The sequence below is a fragment of the Anolis carolinensis genome, chromosome 2 (genome assembly GCF_035594765.1).
Source record: "Anolis carolinensis isolate JA03-04 chromosome 2, rAnoCar3.1.pri, whole genome shotgun sequence".
NCBI lineage: Eukaryota > Metazoa > Chordata > Lepidosauria > Squamata > Dactyloidae > Anolis > Anolis carolinensis.
In genome coordinates, this window is record NC_085842.1 from 120,546,180 (window position 1) to 120,564,844 (window position 18,665).

At 39.5% G+C, this 18,665-nt stretch overlaps 1 protein-coding gene and 1 long non-coding RNA gene across 7 annotated transcripts in view; one reads left to right on the forward strand and one right to left on the reverse strand.

Annotated features, from left to right (window-relative positions):
* Positions 1 to 18,665, reverse strand: part of spdl1 (spindle apparatus coiled-coil protein 1) — a 34,149-nt gene that overhangs the window by 12,891 nt on the left and 2,593 nt on the right. Inside the window, exons 1-6 of one of the 6 annotated variants that reach the window (XM_016991408.2) lie at positions 13,303 to 13,321; positions 12,912 to 12,951; positions 4,412 to 4,595; positions 3,037 to 3,213; positions 1,871 to 2,065; positions 1,258 to 1,407 (exon numbers count right to left, since the gene is read on the reverse strand). In XM_016991408.2, the coding sequence (XP_016846897.2) occupies positions 1,258 to 1,407; positions 1,871 to 2,065; positions 3,037 to 3,213; positions 4,412 to 4,595; positions 12,912 to 12,951; positions 13,303 to 13,306 (750 nt within the window). In that variant the 5' untranslated portion in view covers positions 13,307 to 13,321. Of the gene's footprint in view, positions 1 to 1,257; positions 1,408 to 1,870; positions 2,066 to 3,036; positions 3,214 to 4,411; positions 4,596 to 5,728; positions 5,899 to 6,144; positions 6,369 to 12,911; positions 12,952 to 13,302; positions 13,368 to 18,665 lie in introns of those variants that run through there. The other 5 variants (XM_016991409.2, XM_016991407.2, XM_003217333.4 and 2 more) reach the window with 5 other exon arrangements.
* Positions 9,917 to 16,642, forward strand: LOC134296207 (uncharacterized). Its single transcript, XR_010002826.1, has 2 exons — positions 9,917 to 13,156; positions 15,986 to 16,642. It is a non-coding gene; the product is annotated as an uncharacterized LOC134296207 (long non-coding RNA).

Sequence of the window (18,665 nt, forward strand, 5' to 3'; positions counted from 1 at the left end):
ATCCCTTTCCCAGCACATTCATTTAGCAGCACCAATATTTGAGTCAGCAGGTCATGGATTAAGGTGATAATTGAGCAGCTTCATGTCTGAAATTACCTTGTTCACAGACAAGTCTCCTATCTTTAGACTCAAGGTTAAGCTCTTCTGGAATAGACCAAGGAAGACTTGAAGGGCATCCCCAAGGAGGTTGTTCTTAAATTTAGGGAATCCATGTAATTTATCTTTTCTACTAATTTGTTTTGGAAATTTACAGTTCTGCTTTTCACAAGTTGTGTTCTAAACCAGGGCTTCTTAAACTTTTTCAACTCACAACTCTGTTTTGGCCTGGGAAATTTATAAGCGATCCCAGATATATAAAATACATAAACAAATCAAACTTTTAGTGATAATAAATCATAAATTTATTTTTAAACAATTTGAGGGGTTTTTTTTAGCAATCTCTCTCCTCTTCTGTGCAAAGAATTCAAGGTAAACAAACTCTCATGTACTTCAGTGCCTTCATGGGCAGGTATGTCAGCACCAAGTTGAGGCACTGAGGAAGGGAGGTATATAAAGTACATAAGGCACACCTAAGTCTGGAGCCAGTATGGGTGAAAAAGGAGAGGCAGAATCCAGCCTAGACTCTACACCTCTCTCACTGTGACAAAGACCTAATATGATGGAAAGAGCGAGGGAGCAGGAAAACCATCCCCAGATGCCTAAGGGAAAGAAAAGGAAAAAAAAATCCAGATTCCCAGACAGGAAGGAAAGACCAACACTCACAAGACAGGGAGGGAGGGAGGGACCCACAAGACGGAAAGGGAAATAAATACCCAGACACTCACAGACAGAAGGGGCATTTTCCCTCTTCACCTCACAGGCTTCAAGGTTTGGGTCCCCCAAGAAGCCTTCCCTTCCTCCTTTCCCCCTCTTTTTTCTCTCTCTCTAAAGCAAGCAAAGGCTACAAGGTTTTGGTGAAAAGACGGTCGGGCGCACAAGAAAATGCCTCGTTTCCTCCCTCCCTTTCTTTCCGTTGGCCCTGTCCTGACAGAAATTTGTTGTAACCCCAAGTTATGATCTAAACCACAACAGCCTTCCCACCATTTGAAATAGTCCCACTGTATGTCACTGAAAAAGGCCAAATATTTCAGATTTGTGTTCCAAAATTTCAGCAAAACATCTAGCAAAATAGTGTGATCTTTTCCCTATAATGTAAGTTCCAGCAAGTTTGCGTTAAATATCCACCCTTTACTTTCAGCAGCAAGCACAAAATATCACCTCTAATGCATTACAGTATGAAACAAGGTCTTTTTCTCTCTCCTCTTTCTCTTCTTCAAAACGTGCCACTCGATTGGTCAGATTGCTGTTTCCAAGTTCCAACTGTTCTTTGGAGTACCGTATATCATGCAAACTTTCTTCAAGGTCTGCCTGCCCAAAAAAAAGTACCACGTGAGTGATTTACCTTGTTATATTTACTGGGATAGTAATGTCTTTTCAGTCATATATATAAGATTGGATGAATATGCTAAATTACTGTCAGCCATCCACATTTGCTGATGTTAGTGGCGCAGAAACCCCATGAAAACGAAAAACCATGACAATATCGAAATTGCTTTTTTTTAATCTGAGAGAATACCGCTATAGGAATTTCTGACACAAATCAACTTCTTTTGGAACCTAACCATAGAATTTTAATGAAGGACCTAGGAATCCCTGGAGAGGTGTTCCCTCTAGAAACACAAGTGTAGTGGGAAGACCACAGTTCCATATAAGTTGAACTACCACACAGAATCCTACAGCAGTAAAACTGAATACCCCAGGTATCACATATGTAGTTTATTCATTCCGAACTGGGCTGTGGGGTAGGGAATACTGTATCAGGATTGCATACCTTTGCCTGTTCAACTGCCAGCAGCTCAAGCTGAAGATTGAGCACTTCTGAAGACATGGTGTCATGGACACGTTCTGAAATCAGGCGCAGTTCTTCTGATTTAGAAGCCAACAGGTCCTTCAGATGATCTACTTTGTGTTTCAGTTGTTTCTCACTAAGCAGTGCTTCATCTAGTTCTGATTTCAGTTTTTCCACCTTATAAATAAAACATTTCCAGCATAAATACATGCACTTTAATATTATTTGTTTCATAGGAAAATACAGAAAACAGGATCAATGACATTAGTCAATACAGAACCATTCCCTACATTTCCTAAGGGAAAAAGTCAAGGTCAAAGATGCATTGTTTGGTGTCACATTATATGCACCTCCATAAAGTTGTGTCCAGAGCATCTTTCCTCAATTGTCAAGCACACATAGTCTTATTTTCAAGAATATAGAACACAGGCAATATCAATGGAAAACATACTGCTTAGAATCTTTAAAAAATCAGAACAAATCATTGTTTATATTTGCAGTTTATACACTATGTAATCAAATTTATTAGGCATCTAATCAGTTATCCAGGGCAATGTTGACAAGCTGGAATGTGTCCAGAGGAGGACAACTAAAATGATCAACGGTTTGGAGAACAAGCCCTATGGGGAACAGCTTAAAGAGCTGGGCATGTTTAGCCTGCAGAAGAGAAGGCTGGGAGAAGACATGACAGCCATGTATAAATATGTGAGGGGAAGTCATAGGGAGGAGGGAGCAAGTTTGTTTTCTGCTGCCCTGGAGACTAGGACGCGGAACAATGGCTTCAAACTACAGGAAAGGAGATTCCACCTGAACATTAGGAAGAACTTCCTCACTGTGAGAGCTGTTCGGCAGTGGAACTGTCTGCCGTGGAGTGTGATGGAGGCTCCTTCTTTGGAAGCTTTTAAACAGAGACTGGATGGCCATCTGTCAGGGGTGCTTTGAACGCGATTTCCTGCTTTTTGGCAGGAGGTTAGACTGGATGGCCCACAAGGACTCTTCCAACTCTATGATTCTATGATTCTACTGCAAATAGGGAAATTGCTCAAAATTCAGAGCAATTTTGACAAAATATGAAGTATGTCTAGAACCTCTCCAAGTGCATTAAGCAATTACTTGAGGGCAACAATACATATGACTTTATCACAAACCTTATTCTTAAGTTCATTCATTTCTTGCCCTTGAGCCCTTTCCAGTTGTTCACGTAGAACATCCAGTTGTGCATTTTGCTGCTGTTTAAGAGTCTCGTATTCATGATTCAAACTTCCTAACATTCTGTTCTTCAGTTCTACTTCTCTCTGTAGAGTATATTTTTCTTGTTCAAAATTCTGGGAAAAAAAATTGATATGGTTGCAGCAGTGCAGGACAGGTTTTTATCAGGAAATAGCCTGCCAAGCACGTGATGTTGAAGCTTATTCTACAGCACTCCCTCTCTATTGTTTTCCCAAGAAAATCAAGTAATTATGGCCAAAGTAGCACAAGGGAAATGCTGGGATTCACATACTAGGTATATGAAAGCACATCTAACATTTAATCACGGGTTGATATGGAAGCCCTTTGGAACATTAACTATGATAGCACAGACGACTACAAAGGATATTACCTAACTCGAAATATAGGTCATATACAGTAACATTATGTAACTCGATTTTCATTCTTGGGTTATAAATGTCATTTCCTAATTAGTTTGATCATAGAAACATGGAAATGTATATTAAACTGCAAAAACTCTGTTGGAAGGTTAAAAATGGCATATTTCAAATGAGGAAAATAACAAATACAGTAGAGTCTCACTTATCCAACATTCTGGATTATCCAACGCATTTTTGTAGTCAATGTTTTCAAAACATCGTGATATTTTGGTGCTAAACTCATAAATACAGTAATTACTACATAGCATTACTGCATACTGAACTACTTTTTCTGTCAAATTTGTTGTATAACATGATGTTTTGGTGCTTAATTTGTAAAATCATAACCTAATTTGATGTTTAATAGGCTTTTCCTTAATCCCTCCTTATTATCCAACATATTCGCTTATCCAACGTTCTGCCGGCCCGTTTATGTTGAATAAGTGAGACTCTACTGTACCTAGATTGAAGGAAATAATAATACTACCCTCAGCCACAAGAACAAAGTTTCTGGAGTATAACAATTACTTTCAAAGTAAGTACTGCACAGTTAAACAGGAAATGACACTTTCAAACCAGGAAAAAGATTTTTTTTCTAATTCTGTTACATAGTGTAATTCATAATAACTAGCCTGTGGGCTGAAGAGAAATTCCACTGAGTAGGCATGGAAAATACAGTACACTTTCCACACGATGGCAGCAATTGCTAAGAAAAGTCAGCCTCAATTTATGCAATGCCTTTCTCTTTAGTTAGCAATTTGGTCTCAAGGACCCCATTTTTTTTTTACTTATTACACATCTTAAACTTGATGGAGAACACTAGAGTATATCTATTTCTATACCACGAAGCAGAAGCAAACAAGATCTAGTTAAAAACACCTAGGTGAAATTTCACCTCTGTTAGGACAACCATTTCATTTTGTAGTTCATCTAGCCGATTCTGCAGCAAGTTCTCATTCTCCACCAACTTCAAGCCATATTGTGCTGCTTTTCTTCTTTCCTCCTCGGCTTCTTTGAGCTGACACCGAAGACGTGAAATTGTATCTGTGTCAGTCTCCATTTTCTTTGACACTCGTACTCTATGTAAATGACACATACATTAACAATTAAATGGTCATGATACAACATACTTAAATTACTGCCGGTTAGAACAAATGATTGCATATCACACTGTGAGCTGCTCAAGTGCCTCGCCTTTGCCTTATATTAGTGAAAATGATAATCTTGAAACACACTTTAATAAATTAATTCATTTACATCAGAACTACAGATTTTTGTACTCTGTTTAATCAATATTGTTAATATGTCCATTATACTTTTTAGTCCCAAAGTTTATCTAGTCCTGCTAATTAGCTTTTTTTTTAAAGTAATTTTTGTCCATAAAGCAGGCAGCGCTTTCTGTTTTCCGCTTTGCTCTTTCTCTGTGGGAATTGCTTTTCAATTCGCAGAACCAAGTCACTGACATTTTAGAAACCACAAACGAATACTGCTTTTACACAGTAAAATTAGTGTTGTGAAAATGGAAAATAAAACAGCTGAAGGAAAGAAGGAGAAAAAGGCTTTGTACATACAATAGTGTGAAACTTTGAATGCTAGATGACAATATAAAGAATCAAATCCTTCCCCAAGCTACAATCACAATACTGAAGTATATAACTTATTTTAAGAATCCAGTTTCTAATCCCTTTTAAGCTGATACTATTTGAAATTTTAACGCAACAAACTTCCATTAGAAAAGAGTCTTCACTTTTTATAGTGTTACTAGCCTAAAAACTATAGACAATTTTGTAGTTCAATGTTAATGCTAATCTGTTAAAATACATGTGCCGGAATTTAACTTATACAAGAGTTAGTAGATTCCTGCAAATCTTTTAAAATATTGCCAGAATAATAAAGTGGGCTCTAGAAGTTAATTTATGCCACTTTAAAATACAGTAACTTTGCAGGTAGGACATTCACAATCTCGAAAGCTACACAATAACATGCATACCCCAGTATTACACTGACATATCAGAGACTGCAACAAAATCTTTATGTCTTACCCCTACCCATTGAAACTAGGTATTTAGCACCACAGCTACTCCCCAGTACAAAGCACATCTGATTTAAAAACTGGCCCAAAATATTTTGAGTATTCAGCCTGTAATTGTAACACTGAACACAAGATTCACTGAGTAGTAAAGCACGTTGGCTGATAAGTACTGTTACTTACATAGTCACAATGAATTTAAGTAGGTTTATCCTCTTCTAACTGATTAGGCTTGTTAGCTTCAGTCTATACAGTAATCTACATCATAATCTCCCCATTTCTGACCATCAGCAGTACTATGTATGTTGAAGTAGGAATAGCATTTTCTCTCTTTAGAGGACCTTGAATTGGTGCTAAGAAAGTAATTACCATCAGTACAAATGATTTTCACAGAAATTTTAAAATGTAATATGGTAAATATAAATTGAAAGCTTGAGTTGGAAAAATTGTAAAACTATCTTAAAACAGAAAACCATATGTATACACATCAACTATATGTTAAGAGCACTTTTGAAAAAAAAATAGGTATTTGAAAAGCCAAAACCACTTTCGTGCCTGCAAACCCAGCATTTCTTGTAGAGGAAAAACTAATCACTCACCTTCAAGTATATTCCATCTTATGATACTGTAAGCATAAAACTAGTAACAACTCTCAATTAGTAAATCTGTTTACTTCTTCGAAGATCTTCAGCTTGTTCCATAGCCCTTACTGTTGCCTCCCAGAATAGGTAGAATCACATGGTGAGATAATTGAAATGCAAATCCTTTTCAATCTACTTGAAGCAGCTGCTCGCTATTTCCATGGCTTCCGAAGCCTATGAGGCTGTCAAAGAACAGTGCCTCTCTGTAACCAAGACCACCATAACTCTCACCATTCTTTCTCTTCCAACACATACTGTACCAAGTGGGTTTTCCCCAAGCATTGTTTACCTAGCTTTAAATAATGTCTGGGCCCAACACTCTAGATCAAATTGCATCCAATTCTATCAGGTAAAATTCACACACAAAACTCCCACAGCTTTATAAAAATTTGACTTGTAGTGTACACACTAATTACTCCAAAAGCTCAGCAGAAGGGAACCTAGAAGAAACTACTGAAGAGCTATGCCAAATCACTCCAACTATCATGTACTACAAAGAAAATATAAAAGTTACATATTTTGGTATATTTGTAGACTGTAGATGTCATTGGAAGTATAAGGGTTAAACTACAGAAATCACATTTATGTGAAAATGTATGAGTTCCCTCCACATGCATGTATTAATTTATAATCACAAACATTTTTATTTAGAAATAAGACAAATTAGAACCAAACAGGGCTTTTTCATAGTAAATTAAAGACACAACCTTAACTCACAAAAACCTCTAAGGGCTAGTTGAACTTTCACTGGTCACTGATAGGAGAGGATGGATTTGACAGTGCATGCCTCCTGCCTCTGTGTGTCCCTTCTTTGACTCTTCAAGCCAGTTTGCTCCCTGATCCCTGATATCAATTGGCAGAAGGCCAGTTCAGTCAGCAAAAAATGTCTGCCAACTCATACACTGGCAAACCATTTAATTAAGGTAATGCTGCCCAAATTACAAAAACTATCATTATATTCATGTCCTACCAAAACCCGTTGCCACTGCCATTACAATACAAAAGAAGGAATCTAGCAAACTCAATCTGTCTCACTTCCATTGCAGAAACTTAAGATTAATTATTTCAAGGATGTGACAAAAGGTGAGAGGTATAGGTACATAGATTTTTGATCCAAACATGTTTCTAAATATATTTTTTCAACTGAGAAAAAAAACATATAAAATCTTTTTATCCTATTCTCCAAGTTAGGGGTGCGAAAACTTTTTTTCTGCCATGGGCCATTTGAGTATACATAAAATCATTGGCAAGCCATATATTAATTACAAATAAATAATTCTAACATTATATATTATAAATTACACAGTTATATATTAAAAATCAAATTAAAGTGTTCTCAAACACCAATACCCTCCTCAAAAAAGATAATTTATAGTTTGGGAACTTATAGTCTTGCAAAGGGCATCAGGCTAGAATGGTATAAAAGGATTAAATCTTGGCCAACTTGCAAAGGAACTAAAAGAAACAAGGACCCCTTCCCATATTAGATTTGTGTCTGTTTGAACTGTCTAGCTGAGCCACAGAATGGTTTCCAGCCTCAGGCAAGAGGCCAGCCCAGCCAGGCCGTTGTTCTCCTGGGTCTGGATTTCATAATCCCATCATCCCCTGCTGGGTACATGCCAACCTCCCCTCTGGACTCTTCCCCATCCCCTGAGCTTAGTCCCAGCCTGGCTGGGAGGAGATTTCTAGCTGAACCATTGAAGGCTCAGCAAATCCTGGGCCAGGGAAGGAAGCTTCAAACTGTAACAATGAAACAGACTCTATCTCCTTGCCAGGAGCACATGTGAGCAGACTTGTCTCTTGAGCGTGAGTCTACTCAGGTCTCCTTCCTATGCCCTCGGTGGAGCCCTCGGTGGCGTAGTGGGTTAAAGCTTTGTGACTTGAAGGTTGGGTTGCTGACCTGAAGGCTGCCAGGTTCAAATCCCACCCAGGGAGAGCGCGGATGAGCTCCCTCTATCAGCTCCAGCTCCTCACATATTTATACATGCCTATCATATCTCCTCTCAGCCTTCTCTTCTTCAGGCTAAACATGCCCAGCTCTTTAAGCTGCTCCTCATAGGGCTTGTTCTCCAGACCCTTGATCATTTTAGTTGCCCTCCTCTGGACACATTCCAGCTTGTCAACATCTCCCTTCAATTACGGTGCCCAGAATTGGACACAGTATTCCAGGTGTGGCCTGACCAAGGTAGAATGACTTCCCTGGATCTAGACACTATACTCGTATTGATGCAGGCCAAAATCCCGTTGGCTTTTTTTTCCGCATCACATTGTTGGCTCATGTTTAACTTGTTGTCCACAAGGACTCCAAGGTTTTTCACACGTACTGTTGTCGAGCTGGCTTCCCCCATTCTGTATCTTTGCATTCCATTTTTTCTGCCTAAGTGGAGTATCTTGCATTTGTCCCCATTGAACTTCATTTTGTTAGTTTCAGCCCATCATCTCTTAAGACCGTTTTGGATTCTGCTCCTGTCTTCTGGAGTGTTAGCTATCCCTCCCAGTTTGGTGTTGTCTGCAAACTTGATGATCATGCCTTCTAAACCTTCGTCTAAGTCAGGGGTCCCCAAACTTTTTAAACAGGGGGGCAGTTCATAGTCCCTCAGACCATTAGAGGGCCGGATAATAGTTTTTTAAAAAGTTATGAACAAATTCCTATGCAGTACACACCGCACATATCTTATTTTGAAGTAAAAAAAAACAGGAATAAATACAGCCGCAATGTTAATCAAAATCATAATCCTAATAAAAATAATAAAGAGGGTGGAAGAGACCCCTTGGGCCATTTAGTTCAACCTCCTTCTGCGTTTGTGCACCAAAAGCACTAGCAAATCACCCCTTAATAATTAATTATTAATTAAATAAAAATTAAAATACCATTATAAGCAAGCAAAGCTCTGGAAGGCATGCACCAGGCAATGGAGGAGACGGGAAAGGTGCACACCTTTTCCTCCTACCCCGCGGCGCACGCACCTTCCTCGGCGGAGGAGGGAGCTGCCGCCACAGGGGCTGGATAAATGGCTTTGATGGGCTGCATGTGGCCCCCAAGACTTAGTTTGGGGACCCCTGGTCTAAGTCGTTAATAAAGATGTTGAACAGAACCGGGCCCAGGACCAAACCCTGCGGCACACCATTTGTCACTTCTTTCCAGGATGAAGAAGACACATTGGTGAGCACCCTTTGGGTTCATTTGCTTAGCCAATTACAGATCCACCTAACTGTAATTTTGTCTAGCCCACATTTTACTAGTTTGTTTGCCAGAAGGTCATGGGGTACCTTGTCGAAGGCCTTACTGAAATCCAGATACGCTACATCCACAGCATTCCCTATATCGACACAGCTTGTAACTCTCTCGAAAAAAAGAGATCAGATTAGTCTGGCATGACTTGTTTTTGATAAATCCGTGTTGACTATTATCAATGACCGCATTTGTTTCTAAGTGTTTGCAGACCACTTCCTTAATGATCTTTTCCAGAATCTTGCCTGGTATCGACGTGAGGCTGACCGGACGGTAATTGTTTGGGTCGTCCTTTTTTCCCTTCTCGAAGATAGGGACCACATTTTGCCCTTCTCCAATCTGCTGGGACTTCTCCCGTTTTTCAAGAACTCTCCAAGATGATTGCCAATGGTTCTGAAATAACTTCCGCTAGTTCCTTCAATACTCTTGGACGTAGTTGAGCTGGCCCTGGAGACTTAAATTCGTTTAGAGCAGCCAGGTATTGCTGAACGACTTGTTTCCCTATTTCGGGTTGGATTTCCCTTAATCCTTTGTCCACTACATGTTGCTGAGGTTGAGGATGGCTTTCTTTTTGTGAGAAGACTGGGGCAAAGAAGGCAATAAGTAGTTCTGCCTTTTCCCTAGCCCGTCACCATCACCCCATCTTCTCATCAGAGGCCCTATCGCCTCCTTGTTCTTCCTTTTTCTACCGACTAAGCAAAAAAAAAGAAGCCTTTAGCCTTGTGAACCTTTTCCCTACAGGAGTTGCTACAGGAGTTGAATTCTTCTTTGGTGATTTCTCCCCTTTTCCATATCAGAAATAAATAAAACAAACTAAGAATAATAACATTGTAGTAAAAACATAGTTGATTTAAAACACAATTATATACCAGGGCAAAACCAGTTCAGCCAGTTAGGATTTGTATAACTGTAAAACCACAATCATAGTAAGTTATAAATTAGTTGCTTCCGAACGCCTGCTTGTAGGTTGACTCAGAGCCAATCACTGTCATTCAGCCTAATTTATCTCACAAGGGAACTACGTTGATAAAGAAATTGGAAGATGTCTTTTCATGCTGCCTTGAGAAAATATTGTATTTGTGTACAGACTCAAGAGTTGTCTAGTGCCATTTCAGACCTTGTTCCCAATTTCTTACTCAACTCTAAGCTGCAATCTTTTTGGTTCTGTAATTCTGAAGCAAAACACACATAGCTCTTTCCTTCCAACCTTTAGAAAGGGTTGTGATGGTGATCATGGTCAGTTCAACTATGTAGACACTTGCCAACCAAAGAAAAAGAAATCCATGGCGCCAAGCTATGGTCATCAGTGAAATTCTTGAGGCTTTAAAACGTGCATGTGTGAGGAGATAGCTCATGCATTTAACCTGTGTTTCAAAAACTCTTTTCTGATTAGTTTAGGATAAATTCTTCCCAGTCAGAACTTTTAGGATGGGTAAGTGTACACTTCATCGGAGTTAAATTTTGACAAATATTTTTAACTTTTACCATCACTCTCTCATACACAAATAACACTTCCTGAAAACAAGTGAGGGTTATAGCTCAGAGGTAGAAGTATTTCAATGTGTAAGATGACAGATATAACCCTTTTTATCTCCAGTTACGAAAGATCTCAGGTATCAGGTTGGAAAACATCACTATCAGAAATCTTAAACAGGTGCTGCAAGACCAAGGAGTAAGTAATGAGCCAAACAGAGTAATAGCCTAACTCAATGCAAAGCAACTTCACATTGCCACCCCAATCCTCAAATTGCCGTCCAGTCTCAAACTGATCTCTGATCTCACATACTACTCCTACGTAGAGTACACCCAAAGAGAAGACTATCCTTGTCTTTAATGAATAACTGCTACAAGAATGGATCTGTCAGTATGATTCAAAACTACTCTTTTATGCACATTAACTTTCATCTTACAACACTGGCAATCCCTCGTGGCCAAGTATGATTGTTTTCCAAGGGTAGAGACTTGGTGGGGGTCCGTAAGTGATGTGCATGGTCTTTCACATTGAGGACATACATTTCCAAATGGAAGGAAATCCCAACAAGTTTGCTTGATGATCCTTTCTCTTAGCACATTTCTCCCTTACTCCCCCTATACAGGCATCTTCAAAATCCATAGCACTGGAGTGTTGTGTGGCTTCCAGGCTGTATGGCCATGTTCTAGCAGCATTTCCTCCTGACGGTTCACCTGCATCTCTGGCTGGCATCTTCAGAGGATCCTCTGAAGCTGAGAGTAAAGTAACTGCATTCGTAGATGATTGCGCATTTGGACACTGTGCCCAGTCCAACGACGTTGATGGCATTAACTTTGAGATTAAAGCTAACATTAACTTTATACAAAGATGAGCTTTCTTACCCTTGTGAGAAAGTGACAGGAATAAGAAACAATTATGGATCCTACCTTTGCACTGAAACCTATAGGGTGGAAGTTAAATAACTTATAAGAACAGTTCTAAGACACATTCTTCTATTTCAAACACAGTAGCTTTACATTCAAAAATAGAAATACATTGAAAAGCAAAATAAGTCTACCCTAATACATGACAGTAACTCCGCTATCAAAATAGTAAGACACAATATTTTTCAACAAACCATAGGCTGCCCTAGAGTAAACGTAAAGGTTTTCACCTGACATTGTCGAGTCATGTCTGACTCTGGGCACTGGTGCTCATCTCCATTTCTAAGCCAAAGAGCTGGCATTGTTCGTAGACGCCTCCAAGGTCATGTGGCTGGCATGTGTGCATGGAGCGCCATTACCTTCCCGCTGGAGTGGTACCTATTGATCTACTCTACTCCCATTTGCATGTTTTTGAATTGCTAGGTTGGCAGAAGCTAGGCCTAACAGCGGTAGCTCACCCCACTCCCCGGATTCAAACCGCCAAGCTTTCAGTCAGCAAGTTCAGTGGCTCAGCGGTTTAACCTGCTGCGCCACCGGGAGCTCCATGTTTCCCCCAAAATAAGACAGGATCTTATATTTTTGCTCCAAAAAATGTGTTAGGGCTTGTTTTCATGGACAGACTTATTTTTTTCTTAATTGACTTCTTAAATGAACTATATCTAGGGCTTATATATGAAATAGGGATTCTATTTTGAGCATCCTCAGAAATGCTGAAAAATCATGAAAGGTCTTATTTTGGGGATAGGTCTTATTTTGCGGGAAACAGGATATTAGCATCAGCAGACAGAATGCTATCTTTAAACTGAGCAAAATCATTAGTCCATCCAGTCCAGTAAGGGCACCATCACTCAGAGCCAGAGATTGTACATATTTTTCTAGTCTTATTTGGAGATGCCAGGAATTGAAGCTGAGAACTTTATCATGCAGCAACATGCTCCACCACACAAGTGACCTGAATATCTCGTTCAAAATACAAACAAAAACTGAACATCCATTTCATCCCCTCAAATGAAATTTTCCTTCACTACCCAAATTTCTACTGTCACAAACCGTGAAACATTAAAAATCATTCCCACCTATAATAATCAGCTGTACTCACTTTATCTTTGTTACTTTGCCAGGTTCTTCTCTTTGGATACCTAAATGCACAACAAAAGCTTTAAGTTATTGCAGAGCTAAACAACTGGGGAATGGAGGAACATTTTCAGAGGCAGAATTCTTGCTTATTATCTGCATCTCTACCTAAATGGGAATGCATCTCAGCATGTTTTACAAAATACAAAGCACCACATTTCAAGGAAAGGCCAAAGAAAGCTACAGAAAAAGAGAAAAACAATGAAAAAGGTAGGTGAAGGTCTTGAAGAGGAACCAAAAAACAAATATTTATAGTATCTATATAACTTTACCCAAAATAACAGGTTGGTAGAAAGGTTTTAGAAAGCTTGAGAACCGAACCTGTTCAAAAGTAACAAAGGATCAAGAACACTCACACATTAAAATTCCTGTAGATGCCCCAAGATTGCTGAAGCCACACTTTTCCTTGCCAGAATGCTACATTTGTGCAAACTACAGGTATTTCTTCATTTGTCACCTACCTCCCTCTTTCCAAATGGCTTGAGTGAAAAGAGGGCTCCATACCTCACCTGAAGCAATAGAGTACTCTGAGAAAAGCACTCTCTGGGAGAGATGAGAAGGAAAGGGATGAGAGAGCAGCAAGCCTCAACTTGCTTGGGCTGTGAAGCAACAGGGAGGGGAAAGGAAAAAGTGACAGGGAGATTCCCTTCACACTACACAATCAAAGCACTATGATTTTGCTTGAACTGCTTTGGCTGCCTCCTATGGAATACAGAAGTTTGTAGTGTGGGTAGAAGCTGCAATCCTAATATATATATGTGTGTGTGTATACCTCAGGTTTGCCTATCAACTTATTAATTAATTTCATTAATATCATTGAGCTTTTTTAAAAGGACTCCTCGGAGGTTGTTTTGCTAGCTCCTTCCTCTGAAATATAGCCTACACCAGGGCTTCTTAAAACTTTTTCTACTTGCAACCCTTTTCTGCCCAATAATTTTTTATGAGACCACAGGCATATAAAATATAAAATCAAACATTTACTGATAATAAATCAGCATTTGCAGAGCTTGCTAAACAGGCTTGTTTTCCTTTTTATGGAGTGCAACTGAAACATTTTCAGCAGAGTTCACTATAAACACTGCGCATTTTTGCGAACAGATTTGTTGAAATGGGTGACGTTCAGAAAGCTTTTCCTGTTGCCAATTTTTTCGTGATCCCAATATTGAGCTAAGGGGACCACATCTGGGTTGGGACCCACAGTTTAAGAAGCAGTAGTTTAAGCAGTGTTTCTCAGACTCTCTTCCAGAAATCCCAGCCAGCTTGCCAGCTGTTAGACACTGTGGGAGCTGAAGTCCAAAACACCTGGAGGAAAAGAGTTTGAGAAATAGTGAACAAAGGGAATCCCATTTGGGGTCAGGACTCACAGTTTAAGAAGCAATGCCCTTGAGGAAAAAGGTTTCTTACCCTTGTACAGAAACATCACCACTTTTGTGTTCCCTGTTTCTAATCCCTTTTGGCCGACTATAGAAATCATGATTGTTAAGGATTAAAAGGGAATTAGTAGGTAGCAGACCTACAGCTAAATTGTCCACATCTTCAGAGTGAAGACACTAGGAAATATTAAATATACAATAACCAAATATTAAACAAGTGCTCCAACACTGTTTTTGTGATAATGGTGCCATGTTATACTATATGAATACAGATTATTCTATCTGTAATGCTAAATAAAGAGTGGATAGTCTTTGCAACTAAAGACTTTGCATCTTAAATTGAAAGGCTTGCTTGAAGGAGGCTCTTAACTGCTCAAAAAGGTGTAACCTGTCTGCCCTGTGTGGACAACAATGAAAATGGAACAGTGTATTAGTTTGATGTTGGAAATTTCAATAAATAGATTTGCAAAAAAAGAAAAAGAAAAGAAAATGGAACAGTGAGACTTTTCTGCCTTTATCACTGACACAGAGTATGTCTTATGAAGTAGTGATATTGAATCATCCAGGATTGAAAGCCTTGGAGTTTTAAATCTAAACTTCAAATTGACTTACAAGTCTGATTTATTTGGGAGCAATTCATTAGAGCTGCCATTTCAGACATAAAGAGAAGCTATGATTCTGGCATCTTAGTTTGTATTATGACTGATGCTGGTCTAAAGATACCAGGAACAACCAGGCATCAACACCCTCTTGTCAACACTATTGTTCCTTAAGACAGGATTGATTACTTATGATGGGCAAAAAATAGGCTGTTCATATGTTTTGTAAAACCAAAGCCCTGTGTACTGAGATGGCACCAGCAAGGCTAATTCCAAACTATATGTATTTAGTTTCATACTACAAGATAGGTTCAGATAAAATAGACTTAGCAAGGCCAAGTGAATGGGACATAAATGTTGTGAATGGGTCTTCTGGGGCTGTGAGTTATAATGGTGCGATCAGGAGAGGAAGGAAGGATCTTCACGAGGAGGGCTCGCTGGAAGATTTACACAGGAAGAGAATCAGGGAGTTTGATGGGGAGTCTTCCCAGGAGGATTCATGTGGGGATTTGGGAGGGGATCTTGAGGTGGAAATGGATGCTGAGGAACTGGTGGTGGTGGAGGAAGTTGGCATAGATTGGGCACGGGCTCCGGAGGATCTTGGGGAGGAATCTGGGTCCATGGATGCTGTGGACGCTGGAGAGGCTTGGGTATCTTCAGAAGCAGATCCCACATGGTCTGCCTGGAGGAATGAGGGTAGTTCCACAGGTGTGGACAGAGTTGGGTGTGGGCAGGGTGATCTTGATTCTGATGAGGAGTTTGGGACGCCTGATCCTAGGGCGTTGGCTGTTTGGAGCTCGGATTCTGATGAGGAACCTGGGACACCTGACCCTAGGGCGTTGGAAGTTTGGACGCCCAAGGAAACCTAAATAAATTGGGGATTTTTGGCCATTATTCTTTGCGTGTGGCAAGGTGTTGCTGGGCGCCATTGGGTTTCCTGTACGTAATTCTGAAGACTGGCTTGGGACTTTGCAACCGATGTAAGTTTGATCCGGGTTATTCTACAACGGAGGGCTGGAATTGTGTGGGTTTTCCTGGACTGCACTGTTATTACTATTTTGCATTAGCTGCTGTTCGCCTTCGTTGTCTTGGCTTTTTGTGCCATCCCATGACGTGGACCTTCTTGTGATGACTTCACCCTTTGGACCTTGGACTGGAACTCGACTTGAAATATCTCTTCGCTCCCAAACTCGGCTTGGTATCATTCTCATCTCCGTGGCTGTCTACTGTTGCCGACTGCTGGCTTCGTTCTTGATCCTGACGCTGTTTCCTTATCCCGACTTCGGACTGGCTTGACTTCGTTACAACGCTACGCTCCTTTAACTCCTGGCCTGGCTTTCGACTCTGCAGCAGTTTGCCGCTAATTCTTCAGCATCTTCCAGTTTTGCTTGTTTGCGCCGCTTGCGGCGAAGAGCTTTAGCCCGGTTTGGGTTTCTGCTTTAGTTTTGGAATCGCTGCTGTACTTCTGGGTTTTGGGAAAGTTTTTGGGGCTTTGTTTGTTTTGCCATTTTAAGCCCGTTTTGTGTTTTTGGGCTGAGTTCAAGTACTTTAGTTTAAATCTGGATTATATCTCTGGATAATCTGGATTATAAACCAGTTCGTGCTTTTGGCGTTTTTTCTGTTTTGACTGTTTAATAACACTGAAGATTAAGTGTTTTAAGCCTCTGGACAATTTACTAAGCTGTTTTTGAGTTATTACTTTAATAAACTATATTTTGCTCTCAGTTGGCGTCTGACCTTTGACAATATACGTCATCCTTGATACAGTACTGAAAACTGAAAATTGAAAATGTTGAAAAAAAATTATAGGTGTCCATTAAGGATGAAAATATTCCCAAAGTGGCTTTCAATTGTCACTGCATACAAACAGTAATAAAAATTAAAGCAATAGCATCAAAGTATCAAATTAATTAATTGCTTAGCACCAGTAATAACACTAAAAACTAGTATCTAATAAAACAATTATAGTCAAAGCAATTTCAGGGTTTCAGGAGCAGCTCAATAAACCTATCCAAAGTTTGTTTCGGGAAATTTCTCTAATGAGAAAACTATTTAAAAGTTAAGGTCCAATAATCACGATTTGTTGCTTCCAAAAAGAAAAAAAAATCTGAGTGTTGATGAGGCATTAATACTCATTAGTCCCACCCAAGTTACATAGGACAGTTTTTCAATTATTGCTATGCTAGGCCCATCTTTCTATGTGAATCATTATGTTATGTACACAGCTGCCTCCAATCCCACTGTGATTTCTTACACATTCTGATCTGAAAGCAAGTGCAAAGTAGATGGCATTGCATCCCTTTTCAATTATCTAGATCAGGGGTCCCCAAACTACGACCCAGGGGCCACATGCTGCCCATCGAAGCAATTTATCCTGCCCCGCAACAGCTGCTCCCTCCTCCTCCACCGAGGAAGGCGCATGCAGTGTGAGGGAGGAGGGAAAGGTGTGTGCCTTTCCTGCCTCCTCCCTCACCCAGTGCACTCATTCCAAAGCTTTGCTTGTTTATATTATTATTATTATTATTATTATTATTATTATTATTATTATTATTATTATTATTATTATTGACACAAAGACACACTATGGCACAGCAAATGGATATACAGTAGAGTCTCACTTATCCAAGACTAGCTCATCCAAGGTTCTGGATTATCCAAGCCATTTCTGTAGTCAATGTTTTCAATATATCATAATATTTTGGTGCTAAATTCGTAAATACAGTAATTACAACATAACATTACTGCGTATTGAACTACTTTTTCTGTCAAATTTGTTGTATAACATGATGTTTTGGTGCTTAATTTGTAAAATCATAACCTAATTTGATGTTTAATAGGCTTTTCCTTAATCCCTCCTTATTATCCAAGATATTCGTTTATCCAAGGTTCTACCGGCCCATTTAGCTTGGATAAGTGAGACTCTACTGTATATTCTGGATTTCGTATCACAAAATCACAAGTCAAACACTTCCCAAGTGTTTAGGACTGTGTGATGTATTTTCAGATGATGCATGCAGATCCCAGTAAGGTGGCCTTTTGCAGTTGACAGATCATGATTTTGTCAATGTTTATTGTTTCCAAATGCCGGCTGAGATCTTTTGGCACGGCACCCAGTGTGTTGATCACTACAGGGACCTATTATTATTATTATTATTTATTAACAACATTGAGGCTGGGTGGCCATCTGTCAGGGGTACTTTGCTTGTGCTTTTGGTGCACAAAGGCAGAAGGGGTCTCTTCCAACCCTCTTTATTATTTTTATTATGATTATGATTATTAACATTGAGGCTGTGTTTGTTCCCGTTTTGTTTTTTTACTTCAAAATAAGATATGTGCCGTGTTCATAGTTTTTTAAAAAAAACTATAGTCCATTCCTCCAACGGTCTGAGGGACTGTGAACTGGCCCCCTGTTTAAAAAGTTTCGGGACCCCTGATCTAGATGATGAATAGGGTTCATCAGTGTGGAGTGTGTTGAAAATTTTCCAGAGCATAGTAAGAGGTTCTGGAGAGGAATATGTCAAAATATCAGAGCTGGCCTTGAGAGTGGCAGAAATGATGGATTTAATTAACATTTCACATTGAAAACTTTAATTCCCTGCAACAATTCTATTGCAAAAATCCATCAATTTTTTCAGACATTCAATGCAGAGTTACCATGCCCGTTTTGTTTGTATAATTCATATGGGGCTCTGGAGTCTTTTTTTAAAATGTTGTTATTTCTATTTTCCCTGCAAATTATGATAGCCC